Source organism: Taudactylus pleione, unplaced genomic scaffold (assembly GCF_031769625.1).
Source record: "Taudactylus pleione unplaced genomic scaffold, aTauple2 ptg000135l, whole genome shotgun sequence".
In the NCBI taxonomy this organism is placed as follows: Eukaryota; Metazoa; Chordata; class Amphibia; order Anura; family Myobatrachidae; genus Taudactylus; species Taudactylus pleione.
Window position 1 is genome coordinate 10,104,179 of NW_028284537.1, and position 20,289 is coordinate 10,124,467.

A 20,289-nucleotide genomic window follows, 5' to 3' on the forward strand; every position below is an offset into this window, starting at 1 on the left:
AGTTGTGCTTCTTACACAATGGCCCCGGTATTGGTTCCCCCCATGCAGTGCCCTCAGTAGTGCGGCAGTGGTAATGCCCACAGTGTTAATGCCCCCATTGGTAAAATCCCCTATAGTAGTGCCCCCATTGGTAATGCCCCCAATAGTAGTACTGCCCACAGTAGGAATGGCCCCTAGAGTAGTGCCCAAAGTTGTAATGCCCCCTATAGTAGTGCCCCCTATAGTAATGCCCCGTTATAGACATGCCCCAATAGTAAACCCCCCTTACAGACATGCCCCCAGTAGTAATGCCCCCTTATAGACATGTCCCCAGTAGTAATGCCCCCTTATAGACATGCCCCCAGTAGTAATGCCCCAATGCCTCCCTTCTGAAAAATAAAAAATACAAACACAACACTTACTTTAGGCCCCGGTCCTGCATCCGCTGCCGTCTGGTCCAACCGCGGCTCTACCACGGATCTATGGGAGAGATGTCATGGCGTCCCTCCCATAGTGCTCTCTGCTGGAGCCGGAGCTCAGGAGTGAGCTCCGGCTCCACGGATCTATGGGAGAGAACGTCATGACGTCCCTCCCATAGTACTCTATGTGGGAGCCAGAGCTCTGGAGTGAGCTTCGGCTGCCGCTGCAGGGAGGGAGCCGGGTGCCCGCTGACAACAAATAGCAGCGGGCGACGGCAACGCAGGGGGCTGGGTTCGTTTTTTTTTCTTATGGGATTTTTTTTTTTCCCCCTCCTGGGTACTCAGTGGCGCCCTCTAGGGGCCGGCGCTCCGGGCGACTGCCCTGTTAGCCCGCCCCTAGAACCGCCACTGAAGCAACTAGCAAAGACAAAAGAAAGATAAAAAGTAAACTCCATATATGATTTATATGTGGATTTTACACACTGCTGAATTAACAAAATCAATTTGAGGGTCCATTACGTAAAAAGTAAAAAAATAAATAATAGCAAACTCCAAGCTTCATTGTGTCTTGGTTGGTTCATTCATCAAGAGGTGACACGAATCAAAATTGAAGTGAAAATATAAAACGTGTGATAAAAATGGGTAGTAATTTCAACCGTGACTTTGAGGCAGAAACTAAGCATGCATAAATGAGTGACAATGTTAAATAGTCTTATACCTAATAAATTATAAAGTATTTATGATTTCAACAATTTATTAATACCTGAAAAGATACATTAAAATAAGGAAAGTGAGATTTTAGCACAAATGTATTTATTTCTGGCTGCTCTGTGCAAAAATATCACACGGTGTCATTTGCAGATAAAAAAAGCCTCTAAGAGCTGCTGCACACAACACACAATGTACACAGGTTCCAACCCAACATAAACCTCCTTGTCCACCTGCACAGACCCTTAAACGTTGTAGAGAATTTTTTTTTTCAACCGGTGACACATAATGGGGCTCAGAGTTGCCAATTTTTTTTTGTTGGCAGCAGGAACCAGCGACAATGATGTCACAACTGGTTCCTGTGGCCAGACATTTCGGGCTGCAGTTTGGTAAGTGTGTATGCACATAGCGACAGATCCATCCTGTGTGCATCCCACATACTGTATCGCAGGAATGAACATCCCCATTTCATTTTAAAGGGGAAATCAATAGATGTTCTTATTTAATTTAGTTTTAAAATTGTGATTGTAGTTAATTAAAATTTATATTGAAAACACTAGCATTTATAATGAACTGTCACTACACTATGTTATCGTGTATATACTTTATTAGATTGTGGGCCTGATTTTGTAAGGATCGCTATTGCAATTACGCACGCAGTCTTACTGTGAAAATATGCCAATGATTGCAATTGCTATGCCGTCGCAGCCAAACATAAGGACGCCCACTTTACCTTACACACATCCGAAATACTTTGCAAGTCTGCAAAATCATCGGGAACATTGAGTACAAGCTCATGCACACTTGCACAAGGTCAGACCTTACTCAGAAATTGCTAACTTCATCTCACGCAGTGAAAGACCAGGCTGCACATGGCATCCCGATGGATTATTTATGCACGCCCCTGCAACGGCGTTCAAACGCACAGGCACACCTGCATTTCGCCGACCACCCCCGGTCTCCACCAGAAAATGGTCACTTCCTGTCAATCACTCTGCGATGGGTCTGCGTAATCACTGCGATGATGCAATCGCAGTGCCAATGGCAGTGGAGTCTTCTCGCACTGCGATGCACGCACAGAAACCAACAATCGGCCGACTGCGTGCGTAATCGCAGTTGCGATCGGTAATGAATCAGTTCGAGCGTGCAAATAGGACAATGTGACTTTAGCATTTACAATGAATGACTGGTACACACTTCTTATCTTTGTTTGATCGACGAATGATATATCGCGAGTGCATCGACGGATGTGTACACCATATATGTCTGAACGACGTTGTTTTCACATATCAGGTCGGCTCTGCAGCAAAGCCGAATGTGATATATCTGAAAGATATATCAGTGCATCTGGCTATTTGTACTGCGACCTGCCGACCACAGAAACTGACATCTCAAATGGGTGGGTGAATTTAAATGCCAGTCTAGTTGTGATGTCAGGCCAGACATATTGGTGCGGCCAATTGGAAAGTGTTTGTAGATTACAAAACGACCGCTCGGATGGTGGATCGGTGTACTGATCGATCAGTCGTCTAGGTGTGTACCCAGCATAACACAGTCAGGCCACACACCATGCAATGTCTAATGGTGCGTACACACTGGGCGATTAAAGTGGACGACTGAACGATAACGATATCGTTATCGTTCAGTCGTCCACTTTATCGTCCATTTTTAACACAAAAAAGATGAACGATGACGACGACGCGCGTTCCCGCGGGTCGTTCGTCATCCTCGTTCATCGGGCTGACATGCAGGCCAACCTGACGACCTCGTCAGGTTGCTGCATGTCAGGGAATGGGTGAGAGAGCCCGGCGCTGAACGATATCGCTAATGATATCGTTCAGCGGCTGTGCTCAATGTCATGAACGACATTGAGCACAGCCTGCCGGGGACACACTAGACGATATCGCTCAGGGAGCATATCGTCTAGTGTGTATGCACCTTAAGTTTGCTCTACATCACCTCTACAGTATAGTGGAGAGCAATTATATGCACTTGTTACGTTGGATGATTGCCTTGAACGAAAAATGCTCCTGTTTTACCACAGAAAGTCCTCTAAATAAACAAGTTTATTTTATGTGCATCAACTCCTACAAATATTTCCACCTCTAAATAGGGGCGATTCAATTGTGTGGGTGGCGATAATTAATGGCTGCCCAGTGTTGCAATCCAATTGCTCTGGCCTCCCGTTATCGCGGTCTTCACGCCCTATTAGACTGGGTTGAGCCGTGTAAAATGGCTAAACCCATCTAAAGTCCTGGTTAGGGTCCCCTAACCACGAGTTAATCCACATTTTTGCTCACACCCTCCTGAGGGTGCAAGCAGAAATGCCGGTGGCTATCGCACTCGAACGGAGCAATAATTAAATTGCTCCTCCGGGTACCCTAATAAAAAAAAAACAACTGAATCGCCCCCAATTACCCTATTTGTTGGCAAAACTGATAAATGATGGTACTGCCTATTGTTATGTTACCTGGTGCAGAAAAACAAACCGTGTATGTCTGTGCATGTCTGGTACAGGAAATTAAGAATGGAAGTTATAACCGAACAGGGAGTGATGTGAATGAATAAACATTCTGAGATTCTACCAAACTGCAGCTCGTTTTACATCCTGCCCAGGTAAGACAAGCCTCCTCTGCCCAAATCTCATGTCCTTCCAACAACTACAGCAACAAAATATGTAAAATTATAATAAAATACCCAAAAATGTGTGAACATAAAAAAAAAAATACTCAAAGTGAAACCCAATCCATCATTTAACACTTTCATTGTCGGCAGAATATGGTGTCCTCTTGTTGAGGACCTGATTCTGAGGGGTATATTTACTGAAGTGCAGGTTTTTAGAAGTGGAGATGTAGCCCATAACAACCAGATTCTAGCTATTATCTTCTAGAAGGTGCTAAATAAATGTTAAGTAGAATTTGACTAATTGCTATGGGCAACAAATCTGCACTTCAGTAATATACCTCTGAGTCGGAAGAAAAGCGACACTAAGGGGTATATTTATCTAAGTGCGGGTTTTTAGAAGTGGAGATATTGCCCATAGCAACCAGATTCTAGCTATTATCTTCTAGTAGGTGGTAGATAAATGTTAAGTAGAATCGGATTGGTTGCTATGGGCAACAATTCCACTCCTAAAAACCCGCACGTTAGTAACTCTACCCCTAAGTGCGGACGGCGAGTATCCGTATGGCAACATGCATACAGCCGTCATCATTGGTGTTGACACTTACATCAGCCCCATGCTTGGTGCAAAAATCAGCAAGAAACCGGCATCTTCTCTCTGTACACGCTCCTCACACTGGAATGTAAGTCTAGCTACACGCCCACGGCGCTCTCATGCAATGCATTCACAAGGAAGCCGTCCAGAAACCCCCATCTTACGATGTCAAACGGAGCAAATCTTGTTGATTGGTTGGAATGAAAATCTGGTAAGGTATGAAAGCAAATGACAATCAGCAATTTGCTCCCAAACGCCAGAAAATGGACAAAAACTGTTGTTTGAACAAATAGTTTAGATCAAACATTTAACAAATTTGTCTGACATCTTATTCATCTGTTTTCTGGCATTTAGGAGCAAATTGCTGATAATCAGTTACTCACATACCTTACCAGATTTTCATTCCAACCAATCAACTAGTTGGACGGTCGGACAGAAAATCTTTAGGTGTGTACCCAGCTTTATCCTCAGTAAAGGCGCAAATGCATGCATCGACACAAACGCAGTCTGCAAATACTAGTGGGACCACTTTTGAACTAGCACCACCTCAAAATCAGGCTCACAATAAATGAAGGCGTGTTCACACTACCAGCAAAAAATAGATGTACTTTCCATCTTGGTAAATTACCTTTGTATCCTACCATAAAGCATGGAGCAATGAGGGTTAAAAAAGCATGGTGTCTTTTCCTACATTTAGATCTCACTAACAGCATCACTGCACCCTCGGAATCCGTGCCTGGTAATAGCCGGCGGCTGAGCTCTACAATAGCAGCCTCTCTCATTACGATGTATATTCTATCTACATGAAAGCACATTATGTGAAATTCAAAAGAATCCAATACAACACCTTAAGTGAAAATCACTGCATTGTGCTCCAGTCTGTTGAATTACAACTGGGACATAATGTGAAGCCGAGTACTTCGCCGACTCACTCACTGTTATCACCACGCTCTTAGGTCGTATCTTGCAAAATAATATTGTTTTACGTTATTACTCAACTCTTCTCTGAATTCCAGTCCTGGGTGACTCGCGACAAGGCCGACGTAGGTATGAGGAGCAAAGGACATCTATCTCGTCATCTTCTCTTGCCCAACACTAAAGCAGAACTCACCCGTGTCATTTATTTTGCTTCCTCTGCTGCAATAGGACTCCACAAAGTCACTAAAACCAAACTTAGAGGTCTATTTACTAATGGCCCCCCCATACATCAGCGACGAATTGCCGCGATGTGATCCTGCCACCCAAAAACGCAGGATCGGTGAAATCCAACATGTTGAAGTTCACAGATATGCCGATCACGATCAAAAAATGATCGTGATCGGCACATCGGTGAAATTTAACATGTAGAATATCACCGATCCTGCAACGGATCGTGGAACATCGATGGACGCCGGTCGGCATTTTCGAATGGCGAATCAGCATTTCCGACCCATTCGCAGGATTGCGCAATCCGCCTTCAGATATATGGGGACCTTAAGCCTTGCAATGAGATAAAGTGAATGGAGATAAAGTACCAGCTAATTAGCTCCTGCCATGTCACAGGCTGTGTTGGAAAAATGACAGTTAGGAGCTGGTTGGTTCAGACTTTATTCTCCATCCAATGCTTAGTAAATAGACCCCTTACTCTTGAAATGTACACAAATATATAAATACTCACAAATGAATCATTTACAAGCAATTCCAAACGTTGTCTAACCATAACACCCGTGACTTTTGGAGAACTTCCACTCTTTCCATAGTCATGGAAACCACACGCTACCTGCCCCCACACCTGGGGGGGGGGGGAGAGAAATGCATCAAATCTAAAAAGCGTGGAAAAGTTACCTATAGCAACCAATCAGATTTTACCTATCATTTCTTAGAATATACTTGATAAATGTAAGCTAGACGTTGATTGGTTGCTATGGGGAAACTTCTCCACTCTTGATACATTTCCTCCTTGGAACCTTATGGTGCGTACACACTACACGATATGCTCCCTGAGCGATATCGTCTAGTGTGTCCCTGGCAGGGTGTGCTCAATGTCGTTCATGACATTGAGCACAGCCGCTGAACGATATCATTAACGATATCGTTCAGCGCCGGGCTCTCTCCCCCATTCCCCAACATGCAGCAACCTGACGAGGTCGTCAGATTGTGCTGCATGTTCAGGCGATGGACAATGTCGAAAACGACCAGCGGGAGTGCGCATCGCTGGTCGTTTCCGACATAGGTGCACGATTTGTGCACAATTACTGAGCGATTGCACGATTAAGATGTCGTAATCGTGCAGTCGCTCATTAATATCACCCAGTGTGTACCCACCATAAGCCCAGGTTTTTCAACAAGAGATATTCTCATCACTCGTCACTAATCCTAAATGGTGCTCCAACCAATCAGCTCCTGTCATGTGTTTGAAAAATGACGGTTAGGAGCTGATTGGTTGGAGCATCATTTAGGATTAGTAACAAGTGATAATAAGAATATCACTCGTTGATAAATTTGGGCCCTTATTTGTTAAAGAAATACAGCCAATTGCACCAAGAGGAAAAGCCGTGTACTTTTCATTGCAGAGGCCAAGACAGGGTCAGTAATTCAAACCTGCAAGTATAGGACTTCTTTAATGAATGCGGCACCTGATTGGACGTCACCAGATCCAATCAGTTGCTACATTATATACATATGGCTGCTATATTTGGTCAATCACATATCCAATGAAGACTATTTTACACATAAGTCACTGATTTTATTGCCTATGCATTTCGAAAGCCTAGAAATTTTTTATTTTTTTTTATTTTGTATTAATTGTTTTGCTTTACATGATGAAGGTCTTACGTTATGGGCTACTATATAAGGCAGTGATCGAGAACCACAGGCCCGGGGCCATACAAGGCCCGCGGAATCATTTGGGTTGGCCCTCTGAACTTTTTTTCATCCTCATCTGGCTAGTAGGGTACCTAGAATGGCACCCTGCAGCCAGAATCTATGCAGCAGTGCCGCCTGGAGCGTCCTTAGGAGGCTTCAGACAGTCACACCGCTGCCCTTACAGCTCCCCGGCACATCCACAGGATGCTCCGGGTATTGCAGTTATCACCAGCGATTGTGGTCCCGCCCCCATGTGAGGTCACACATAGGGGGCGTGGCCTGCACCAGGCCCGCAAATAATGTTATATATATCAAAATGGCCCTCCGCAGAAAAAAAAGGTTGCCCACTCCTGATATAAGGGAACAATTTGTCAGGAAAAATCACATTTTACAGACTATACAATGTCAAGGACTTATTATAAAAAAAAAACTAAATAAGTTTGATTAGGGCAGGAAATACTCTCAGCTCTGTGTCACTTCATGGCAAGTTAAGGGATGATTCCATTTAGTCCCCCAGGACTCTTACAGTCAATCGAAGCCCAAATTGCCTGCCAAAATTTTACTGAATTACCTCTTTAATCTCTCCATGGCACTCCGAACTGAACTGTAAGTGTTTGGACAAGGGTTGGCGGAGGCTGCCAAATCGTTACATAAAAACAGGGATACTTCGTGATAACTAGCTCTCTGAAAATTATTACATCAAAATAGAAAGTAGCTGTACTTGGGGGCTCTAGTGCATCTATTCAGAACATTACAGACATGTTGAAGGACCATCCTAAAATGTATTTCTGGGGGACAAACTGCAACTAATAATGAATTAAAAGGAAAGAAAAAAAATGACATATATTCGTATTCATGGCACGTGAATATATTACTAGTAGAGCAGCGATTTCTTCATTTTATGCCTGGGGCATATTATTGGAACAGAAATTTCTCCTGTAAAGATTTGAACACCTATTTTTCACTCCTTGCAGATTTATGGCCGTTCACAGCTGCAACATTTAATGTCTCAGAAAGTAGGACAATTAATCCTAACCGCTATTTGTTTTAATCCAAAAGTGTCAGCCGGTTTTAGATTTTACAGTCACAAGACTGAAACGTTTCTGCTGGACCTACAGCTAAAACTCTAAATGAATCCTTCACCAAAGTCAATGGGACTTTCATTCCCCTAAAAAACACAGATGGGGGGCGGGGGGGGGGGGGTGTATGTACCCCATCATCATATCTGTTGTCATCTCATGTACAGTGCACTTGTTACAAAAATAGAAATTATTACGCCAAGTAAACATTGGACGAGTTATTCTGGTTCAGGATACAAGGGTTTGTTTGAAGCCTGGACAACCAGACTAAGGAGCACATGTACTACGCTCTGGAAAGTGATAAACTACCAGCCATTCAGCTCCTAACTGTCATATTACAGGCTGTGCTTGAAAAATTACAGTTCGGAGCTGATTGGTTGATCATTTACCAATTTCCAAAGCTTAGTAGATCTGCCCCACTATCGTGGAGAGATACGGAGGATGAAGGGTCAGTGTGCGTCATATCTTATAAATACAATGCACAATGTGCTAAGATCTAGGGAGTATTTTGAAATACAAAACAATACTTTACAGCATAGAGAGTACAATAGTGCTATACACAAATGTGTCCTCTTACACCAGGGACATACAGTCAGGGTAGGCAGTCCCCTGTCATGCTCCTGAGATGTGATATAAAAATGATTAAAATACAAAGACGATATTTATGACTTATGAACATCATTTTTGTAATCATTTTTATAGTTAACACTCACCAGCTTTGTGACGCTCCCTGGGACAGCTCAGCCTTGCTTCTGTATAGTCAGACACTGCTTGCAGGGCTGGGAACGGGGCCACACAACGGGCAGTAAGCTGCACAGAAAGGCCAGCTTCACACCTCCTGGTTTTGGCTGCTGCACAAGCCGCCCGTTGTGTCTATACACCACTGGTGTGCAGGGACGGAACGGGCACAGCACGGCAGCCATTCTTCTCAGTAGATATTTCCATCTGTTACACGGCAACCGTGCCGTGCCCAGGCAGAGTGAAAGGACCCACCTGCTTCCCTGTATAACTATATTTCACACCTGGCAAAAAAAAAAAAAAAAAGGGCGGCTTTTTGCCGCCCAGTCAAAACCAGCAAGTGTGAAATAGGCCATAGAGAGCTAATAGAGGCATGCCTCTGAGTGTGGGGGCGTGTCTTGAGCATTGATTGATACCTTGGATATGTCATGTGACCAGGAAGTGCACTGCAGCGTTTCACCAGCAGCAAGAAAAGACAGTGATGCAGGAAGAATCAAAGGACACTGAAGCTTAGTGTAGCGAGGGGAGAGTTACAATGAGTAGGGGGGTGAGACAGGCTCCCAGCACTCAGGGCCTGATTAAGCAAGGATCGCTACTGCGATCGCAATAAAAACAATCGCGTATGCAGTTCTGCTGCTCGAAAGTATGCTAATAATTGCAATCGCAAAGCACTTGCATGGACAACATGCAGACACCTACTTTCCCTGTCGCACATCCTTAATACCTTGCAATCCAGCCTAAACATCGGTAACATCGAAGTACATCGGAGCCACTTGCACATTTAAGGCAGGTCTGACCCTACCACTAAATTGCTAACTTTCCTGGACGCAGTGAGAGCCCTAGCTACGCAATTTATGCACGTCCCTGCAACGGGGGGGGGAGATAGAGAGAGAGAGAGAGAGAGAGAGAGAGAGAGAGAGAGAGAGAATTGTTTTCCTTTTTTTTTTTACACAACACCAGTACTAATCCAGACGATCCCAGCAAACTGCTTACTTTAATCAGCAGAGAAATCTACTCAAATAATGTTCTGCAAACTTAAAATGATTTCCGCAAATGGACACTCCTGATTTATTATCATCACCAAAAGACGAGGACAAATAATTTATGGAGGAACAAAATATTCTAAGAGGAGAATTTTCAGAACGTACACAAGATAAATAGCAGGATAGAAACATCAGCACTCTGGGCCGCTGTGCTAATATGGATGATATATAGTAACGTGTAATGATTTATAACGTATGTATCCCAGAGCCGTGACTGAAAGGTAACAAATTGCTTACTGTTAGCACAAATCCGTTTCCAGGTAAAATATGAGCTTGATCCCTGCTAATCAAATAATGGCTGTTATGCCTGTACAACGCCTGTAAACCAGCAGGTCATTTTATAAGGGACAAAATGAAAGAATTCCTGGTACCGTGGCTTTAGTTACAGGGAGTAATCTGGACGCGCTCACAACTAAAGCCTGTATCTAATTAAAAATATGGACACGCCGATGAGAAGTAATGTAATTTCTCTGTATTATCCCCCTTTTCTTAACCGTAATCCATTCAAAACGGTTCAGGCACCACGATACTAGATTTGCTTGTATTTTGTACAAAAAGAAATTGTGTTGAGCTTTTCTAATTTCATTTGAAAAAACTGACTCATGAATTGTTTCGTTATGATACCCCAAGCATTGTTTATACTGTATATGCACATTTAAAAAAACTAATACATCTAAATATTTAAAGCTTTTGAATAAGCGACAATCCTCAAGGCAGATTTTGTATGCACTGTACGGAAAAGGAATTAGAACTGACCACTTGTATTTGACAAAACTGCTGTACTAGTATACAGTGTCATCATGGTAACTCCCAAATATTTTGATTCTGTCTATATATGTATATATCTCATCAACCATTAATAAAGGTCTCGGGAACTTGTTTACATGAACTTTTTTATATTGCGGTTTCTCGGAAGACCTAAAGTACGGTAGTTTCCAGCTGTAAAATGGGCTTTTGGCGTTTTCGCACAACCGGGGTTTTCGATTGGTTATGGTTAATAAATGGTTTCAGATATTTTTTTTTTCCATTAGGGCATCATAATGTAGTTATCTGAATGCTAATCCTCCAAAATAGAGGTGACCTTTTTAATACTGAAAATAAAATTGCAAAAAATGAGCAAAAAAAACCACAAGAAAAAAAAAATGAAATAAAATTATATAGAAGATATTGAAATAAATTTTTCCAACACACTTTTTTTCCCAGTTGAACTGGTCAGAGTAGTGGATCATGTGGTATCCAGCCATTATGTCGGCACTGTGCATGTTGACTACCCCAATGTCGACAGTTCATTTTAGTGCTACAGTAGATTTACGTTTAGGACTTAAATGGTGAAAAAACACATTCTCCAAGTCGACATTCACAAGCAACACCTGATCATGTCACCTGACATTAAACAGTCTTCACTGCATTATATAGGGAAGAAAAAGAATCAGAACAAAACAGTAGATATGACCTAACACAGGGGGTGGTTTATAGTTAGGAGCAAATGTAGCTACTGTATAATTTTAAACAGTGTCAAAGTTGGTTGTACAGTCTCAATTCAGGGGCAGCAAGAGGTGTAGCTTATTCAAAAGAAGATAGCATTTTACCCAAAAGTAGTAATTTCTGGGAGGATCAGGACATGGTTTGAGGGAGGGAGGGGTTATTTTGTGAGAGGGGCACATGGTAGCCCAATTCTAAAATGCAGCGTAAAAAAACAGGTGTGGCCAGTAAAAGTGCAGCAAGTAAGGCTGTCCTGCATGCTAATCTAATTGACATTTGCACCTCTTTGTAGTCTAATGGTGGGTACACACTGGGCGATATTACTGAGCGACTGCACGATCATGACATCGTAATCGTGCAATCGCTCAGTAATCGTGCACAAATCGTGCACTTTTATGTCGGAAACGACCAGCGATGCGCACTCCTGCTGGTCGTTTCCGACATTGTCCATCGCCTGAACATGCAGGCCAACCTGACGACCTCGTCAGGTTGCTGCATGTTGGGGAATGGGGGAGAGAGCCCGGCGCTGCACGATCATGTTAATGATATCGTTCAGCGGCTGTGCTCAATGTCATGAACGACATGGAGCACAGCCTGTCAGGGACACACTACACGATATCGCTCAGGAAGCATATCGTGTAGTGTGTACGCACCTTAACACAGTTATAGTTCAGTTTAAAATTCTGCACCCGTACAAAAATTGCCACCTCACTCTAAATCAGCCCCATATTGATCAAGTACATTTAATATGAAAAAAAAAAAAAAAAAAATCCTTATGATTTGTTAGAATTGCATAATGAGGCTACTCTGCAGCCAGACCTGGTGGGCCAAATATCTGTCCAATGCAGATTGGTGCACATATTAGACACAAGGCCCCAAGTAGGCAGCGAATGATAAAATGCTGCTTACCATGATGGACGACGCCCTTCAGACCGTGGATTATGGGATCCAGAGCAGGATTGTTCTTCTGAGTGGCCTGGAAGAAATAAATGACAGCTCTTTGAGAGAAGAAGAAAACATTGATAGAATTTGCAGTTGTGTCCAGTATAAATATATATGACAATTATTGTGCGCAATCAGATCTTTCTGTATGTAGAAAGCCAGCTGCACAGGTCCGACCCAATTGAGATGGAATTTACACACAAAGATGATAACGGCACACACAAGCAGGGTTGCATAAAATTGGATTTAAAAAAAAAAATCAAGAAACAATTTGATTTAAATAGGTTTTTTTTCTAAAAATTTTTTTTAAATAAACGATTAAACATTAAAACTTTTACTTGAAAAATTATTAAATCTATTTAAATCCCAAAAAATCTGATTTAAATCAAAGAAATCAGTTTTAAAAAAAATAAATAAAAATAAATCCAATTTTATGCAACGTTGCAAGACAATGGGGGTAATTGGGCAATTTTATTTTTTACATCCTGCTGATTAATCCAATCTGAAATATTTGGCCAAATAGATAAAAAAAACTCCGATCAGATTGGCAGACCAAATCTTAAGCGTAGAAGGCCGTGGTCAAACAGAGAAACTGCACCTCCTGCTGGTGCAAGTTTCGATGGTGTTACGGATGACTGCACATAAGTACACACCAATAGGTATTGCAGCGTGCACGAACGCTAAGAGTAGGCGTCTCAGTCCTTGCATATTCAATCGCACGGATGTACACAAGGGAAGGAGTTTGTAACGACATTTGCATAAACTCACATGACGTTATACCATTTGCAGCAGATGCAAGCATACAACACTCTTTGCAAGCTTAACAATATGCAGGCACAAAAACTGGACTACCTTAACACCCACCACCAGCAGATGAAACATACAGTATCACAAAACACAGAGTCATAAAAAATTAATAGATATTGACAAGACCAACGTAAAAAAAAAAAAAAAAAAAGGTTTTGTGAAGATCTGTATGAGCCCGAGGCCACTGGAATTATGGTCGGCTTCAATGATGCGAGAAAACACAACTGAATTCTCCTAACTTGTTAAGAGTCAAATACCCTAGCACTCTGTAAGGCTTGAAATGTCCCGCAACTATTTTATTCACTCGGGAAACCCTCTACTAGATCTGCTGGAAATTGTAATGCTCATGAGAGGTCTTTAGCATCGATTTAAAACCGCTATGCACCACCTAGAGCGCAGTAGTGACTTACACCGTTAAGCGAACGGATATTGTGAATCGTGACTGGGATTTGTTTTGGCATTCATTAAAAACACGATGTTCTGTTTTTTTGCAACTCTTGGACTTGACAATGCAGCCTCAGCTGCCTTAATAATGTATTAATTTTGGGAAAAGTGCAGAATTTCAGTTTGTGTGTTTTATGTCCTATGCTATATATTATGTATAAGCACAGCTTGGTTATTTTTGGTTGATTTCAGTAGCAAAAAAAATAAAACGAAAACACAGCATTCTCAGTTATAACTGAAATTAGAAGATATTTTAAGACCATCTTATTAAGGTCACCAATTCCAGTGTATAATTAAAGCTCTCTATATTACTAAAGGATTGTATTTTACACAAATTGTCTTCGGAGTTGGAAATACCTTGTTCACACAACATTGCCTTTTCTTAAAGTCCTTAATTAATTTGAATTTGACATGTTAACACTGTAACGTGGCAATTCTCAGCTGGCCACCACCCTGTCACCTCTTGTTAAGCATTATAATGATCTATTTCGGAGGGGTAGGAAGATCATTAGGCTAAAACTCTATCATTATGCAGCACTTGGGAACCAGAGAAAGGAACACTATACTAAAATAATATCATTTATGAATTGCTCTCCATGCCAAGAAAAAGGGCACTGTTGGCATTAGGACATACTTAGGAAATAATGGCGCTTGGTCAGTTATCCCACTGGTAAGTGCGAAGAAGCAGTCTAACCACGCAACCTGGCAAACCTTTCAAGTTCACCACTGTAGAAAAATCGCGGAGGTTATGCATGATAGGGACAACCAATTAGAAGCCAGTATTCCTGTCACTGCGACTTCCGCTCACACCACTGGGATATACAGCCCCTGGTTATGAATTGCATTATGCCGTGAATCACAGAGCTCCCATGTATCATTTTTCCAAAGGGTTTTCACAAATCGATTGCGAGGAAGAGTAACGCTGCCTCCAAATCTTCAAATGCTGCTTAAAGTTCACTTTCTCCAAATAGTCTCATTATAAATATGCAAAATGTGTTCATAATATTGTTATTTTGTATTTTTTTTTATTTGAAAAGGCCCCGTTTAACCGTATCTGATGGCTCAAAGAGGTCTCATTTGTTATGCCACGTTAATGAGCAACAGTGCAATGGGAAACCATCCACTAACTGACTACAGAAGTAAAAGAAGCATGCAAAATAAAAAACAAAAAAGCTGCATCTTTGGGTTGCTGGAAGCTCCATTCCTATATCCATTTAAATACTTTTGCTGGCATAAAAGACACTGGAAAAAAAGCAAGTTTGACGCCGGTGGGTAAAGGTCCTAACTTGAGAACTCCTAAGGCAGTGTTTCCCAAACTCAATTCTCAAGGCACCCTGACAATACATGTTGTAAGGATATTACTGCTTGAGCAGGGCCATCTCTTCCATTGGGCTTGTTGGGCAGTTGCCCAAAGGCCCAAAGATTGTATGGGCCTGCCAATCTGCCCCCCTGCAGTCGCGGCCAGTGGGTAAATTTGTGATATTTTTATAAGACGTCCGCCGGCGCACTGTATTCCGATCTAACCTCCCCCACCCCATCCCCCCCTGACGAGTACTCACCTCAGTCCCAATTTCACTTAATCCGCCGGCTTCAGACCAGTCAGAGTCTCTCTGCATGTGTGGGAGGTCTGATGGGCATGCAGGAGGGTTTAATTTTATTGACCATTTACAGTTTTTTCCCGTGAATGGGTGGGTAGGGGCCCCAGTGCATTGCTTTGCCCAGGGCCCACACTGCTGTTAAAACAACCCTGTGCTTGAGTGCAGATAATTAAATCAAAACTACTGGAGGTAGTCACAAGTCACCTGTGCTCAAGAATGGATATATTTAAAACCTTAACTGCTTTGAGGACCAGATACTTTTGGGGCCTACTTTTGTCATCCCAATCCCCCCCCCCCTTCCCCCAAATGTCCAATGTAGTTTATTGTGACTTTACTCAGCAGGAAGTGGGATATAGATTTTTTTTTAAATTCTTTACTTTAGAGTTCGAAAAGTCTCACAGCATATAAAAACAATTTCATATCAATATCACATTGGTAAAGTATAAAGGGTAATAAACTACTTTTCCCTTTTGATCCGATCAGATCGGATTAGATCCATTATACAATTCCTTTACCAACATATACAAATAAACTTCAAAATTTTTTTAAACATATACATCAAATAGTTTCTAAAAGTGTGGGGTGGGGTGGGAGACAAACCAAAGGAAAGACGGCGAAGGAATGTATGGGGTTTGGGAAAACAGGTACTTAGGCGAATTATAGTCAACGGTCAAATACAACTTGAACTGAATGAAGTAAGTTGCCTAGGGACCATCGCTTTATGAGGGAGATCACTTAAACTTCATCCAATTGAGCCACGTTGCAAGTGTTGCCCTATGGTTGTATAAAATATAGCCTCCGTATTCATATAAAAGTCCATTCGTTGGCACCAATCTCATATCGAGGGAGTTACTGCTGAGTGCCAGCGTACTAGAACAACTGCTCTAGCAGCATTATTTATATGCTTAAGGAGGGATTTTCTATACCGGGAAATAGGTGCATCTGTATACGAAAGTAACCAAAAAAATCTGGTGCAGTCAGAACCTGGAATTTGGGAGGCTAGGAAGTGGGATATATTTACACGACTTGCCGCAAATTGGGTCGACAGAAGACTAGGCGTTGCATTGCTCTCCCAAGAGTCTGGGAGACCTTGAAATTCAGATCACTTGGCAGGAATGGGTAACAGATGTAACAGTTGCAAAAAATTAAAAACCAGTAGCGATGCGTGCCGCAAAATTCCATCATAGTGAATAGGTAAGGAGAGTGGGGGCGCAAGGAATCCGCTTTTATCATTTTAAGGTCACCTGACACAAGGCAGAGAAACCACCAGCTGCGAATACATGCACAGGTTGAGTCTCCGATATGCAAAATGCTTGGGACCAGGGGATTTTGGATAACGGCATATTCCGTAATTTGGAAAATGTACATATTATAATGAAATATCTTGGGAATAGGATCCAAATACACACACACAAAATGCATTTATGTGTTATATACACCTTATACACAGTCTGCAGGTCATTTTACACAATATTTTCAATAACTTTGTGGCTCAAACAAAGTTTGTCTTCATATATTAAATTCATTTATGTTTCATAGACACCTTATACACACAGCCTGAAGGTCATTTTATACAAAATTTTTATTAATTCGTGCCTTAGACAAAGTTTGTATACATTGAACCATCAAAAATCAAAGGTTTCATTATCTTCGTTATGCCAAAATAATTCCGTATTTCGGAATATATATATATATATATATATATATATATATATCTATATATATATATATATCTATATATATATAATAAATTTTTTCAAAATCGACCAATTATTTTCTTTTTAATTTAGCGTGGAGGTCCTTCTTAGACAGCTTGGCTCATTATGTAGGTTACATACATGTTAATGCCAACGTGACCTTTAGAGACTTTAGACCTGTGGTCTCCAACCTTAATTGAGGTGTGAGCTACTTTAGAAAAATGAAACCTCCTGAAGAGCTACTAAAATTGTAGAAAAAAAAAATCTGGCTAATAAATGTACAACTGAAGGTAATATAAAGAAAATGAAAAAAAAATGTTTCATAGAAAATAAAAATGCATTTAATTATTACAGTGATATTGTTGTAGTTTGTAAATAAAATTTAAGCACAGGTACATTTCACTATTAATTACCGACTCCAAGTAGGTACGTGCAGTAGAGGAGCAAAAGATATAGGCAGGGCTGCTGTGTGATTTTCCGTCAGGGCTGGATGGGAGTCACTCGCTCCACCGTAGATGCCGTGGGTGGAACCACGGGGAAGCACGTCAGCTGATTGCTGTTGAGGCTGTGGCAATCACCTGACGTGATTACCTGTGGCTCCAGCCATGGTGTCAATGCACAAGTCAGAGGTCACTTCCTCCTAGTTGACTTGGCAGTACTGCAGCTAGGTGAACTACCAAAATTAGGACCACGAGCTACCGGTAGCTCGCGAGCTATAGGTTGGAGATCACTGCTTTAGACATTCTGTCAAAAGTACACATTGGTATTGGAGTCCCTAATCATACCCTAACGCCCATTTTATGCCGGAGCAGGCTCAGTCACACATATCCAGTGCACTTTTCAGCTCTTGATGCCTGACAACTCCCTTAAAAAAAATAAAAATAAAAAATGATTGATTCCTCATGGAGGCGTTCCAACATTGAATTCCAAAACTTAAATGTCACGTTTACATTTTTAGAATGCATCAACGACCTATTTTTCCACCAGTGCATCAGATTGTACTGATAAAAGCTCAGCGCATCTACTATAGTACATGGGAAATGTGCTAAAAACCGCTGCTAAAGACAGGTCTCCAGCTTTGAGCCCCATGATTCTTGTCTATTTTCAACCAACAATAAATAAATTAAAAGGTTACTAATCAAAATAAACATGAAAAACTAAACTGAACTAACGAACATTGCAAAGAGTCAGTCGAGAATAGAAATATATATATAACATTTTTTTATTTTTTTTTAAAAAAAAAGCAAAGTGCAGGTTGATTGATAGAACGTGTCATTTTCTGAACAGCAAAATGGGACAGATGAAATTTTATTTAAAGCAATCTTAGGGCACTGGACCACTTACTCTCCTTTGAGAAAATAATATGATTTCTTCCAGCAGAAGTGTGTCTGCTTATTTAAGCAGCAGTGTACAAGATCTTTCAATCCTTACAACCGGTGAGAAAGAGAAATGACCCACTGGGGGGTAACATTTTATCAGAATGAAGTCTATCCTATAAAAACGGCCACTGGTTTTAAATGTTTTTCTTTTTTCCCCTGCAATGAAAAGTAATGCCTTGGATACATTCACCTTTGTGCTGCTGTGAATAGACTATTCAATTAGAGACCTTGGTTAACAAAACAAAAGTTTTTTTGTTTTTTTTTAGCTTAAGGTGGAGAAAAATCTATTCAGGTGAAAAGTGATGTTATGGCTACTGAAGAAAGGATTATTGGAAGAAATAAGTGAGCTCAGTGGCGCAGTATGCGAGCCGTCGGCCCGGGCGTGTGGATGCACCAGTGCGGTGCGTCTCAAACACTGGAGAATAGCTATTCCAGAATTATTCTGGGTAATGTATCACACAGCATTTATAGTGTGCGTGCGTGTGAGTATTTATTTTGTTTTGTTATTTTATTATTTTAGCAAGTGTTCAGCAAACCATGACTGTGGAGACAAATCGATAAAGTGACTCATAACTTAATTCAATTTTGCTTGAGTCATGGAAGCCAATATTTTAGAATATTTGGATTCCGCTATCGGTAGACTTGATACATCATGGCCACGGCTTAAAAGCGAGCAAAAAGCTTGCGCAAAGGCCCTCCCGTACCTTCACCTGCAGCCCCCAGCATCTGCCAGCTTTATGGTCATAATTTATTGGTTACTGCTTGCAAAACTTGTGTAAAATGCCTGTTGATATGTTATTATGGATAGGTCATAGCAGGGATGGGGAACCTCAGGCCCAGGGGCCGTATACAGGCCCGCCAAGAGCCGTGGCGGGCCCCAGTAATAGGGGGCATGGCCTAATAGGGGAGGCGTGGCCACGCCCCCTTGCTGAGAAAAAAAAAAAAGATTTGCAGCGGGCTGGGGAGGGGGGGAACGCTCTGAGCAGCAGCCACAAGCAGTCTCCAAATGCAGCTCAGCACACGCTGTGTGCTGGGCTGCTGTGAGGGGGGGGGGGGGCGGCGCCGCTGCCCTTACAGCTCCCCGAAGCATTGCTGTAATCACTGGCAATTGTGGGCCTGCCCTGTGTGACATCACACGGAGGGGGCGTGGCCTGCACCAGGCCCGCGAACAATGCTATATATATCAAAAAGGCCCTTGGCAGAAAAAAGGTTCCCCACCCCTGGGTTAGAGGGACGCTCAATGCAGTCCACAAAGTTTATCAGGATGCCTATCAGTGCCTTAAGCTGGTCATACACTGCACGATCACTGCAGACAGGTGGGGTTATGGGATCCCTCCCGGTGGTCAGAATACTGGCAGCGCCATCCCAACAGTCAGAATCCCGACGCATGCAGGCAAGGATCCTAACCCTCCCCCTAACGCTAAATCTCCCGCAGCCTAACTATATCCTTCCCCTAGTGCTTTACCCTAACCCTAATACTTCCCAACGGGATGTCAGCGGTCTGGATTATGGAGCCCGGATTCTGACTGCTGCATCCCAATTACCAGGATGCTGACTATACCCCTTGCAGACGACCTGACACAGGGATGAAAAAAGGAGCAACAGCCTGATCAGTATTACCGGATGGATCAGGACAGGATTGCTAAACGATCCAGACACTAAACTGTTATTCATACTCTACATGATAATCGCTCAAACCTCTCATTGGTGGGCTAGTTGCATGAGTATCATACAGTGTAGAGCCAGCTTTAGAGGGACAGATCCAGTTAATGCACGTGGATTTGCCCAAGGTCTACAGAGAAAAATATTCAAAGAGAAAGCCAGATTTCTGCTAATGATGTGAGCAGGATGAATGAATCTTCGCAAAACAAAACAATTTACTACATGGACAATTTGAAAATATTCGCCTGAAA

General features: G+C 42.1%; 1 protein-coding gene across 3 annotated transcripts in view; it reads right to left on the minus strand.

Annotated features, from left to right (window-relative positions):
• PTPRG (protein tyrosine phosphatase receptor type G) overlaps positions 1-20,289 on the minus strand; it is a 501,503-nt gene that overhangs the window by 162,862 nt on the left and 318,352 nt on the right. For all 3 annotated transcript variants that reach the window (XM_088473430.1, XM_088473429.1, XM_088473431.1), the window contains exon 6: positions 12,419-12,485. In XM_088473430.1, the coding sequence (XP_088329556.1) occupies positions 12,419-12,485 (67 nt within the window). The remainder of the gene's footprint in view (positions 1-12,418; positions 12,486-20,289) is intronic.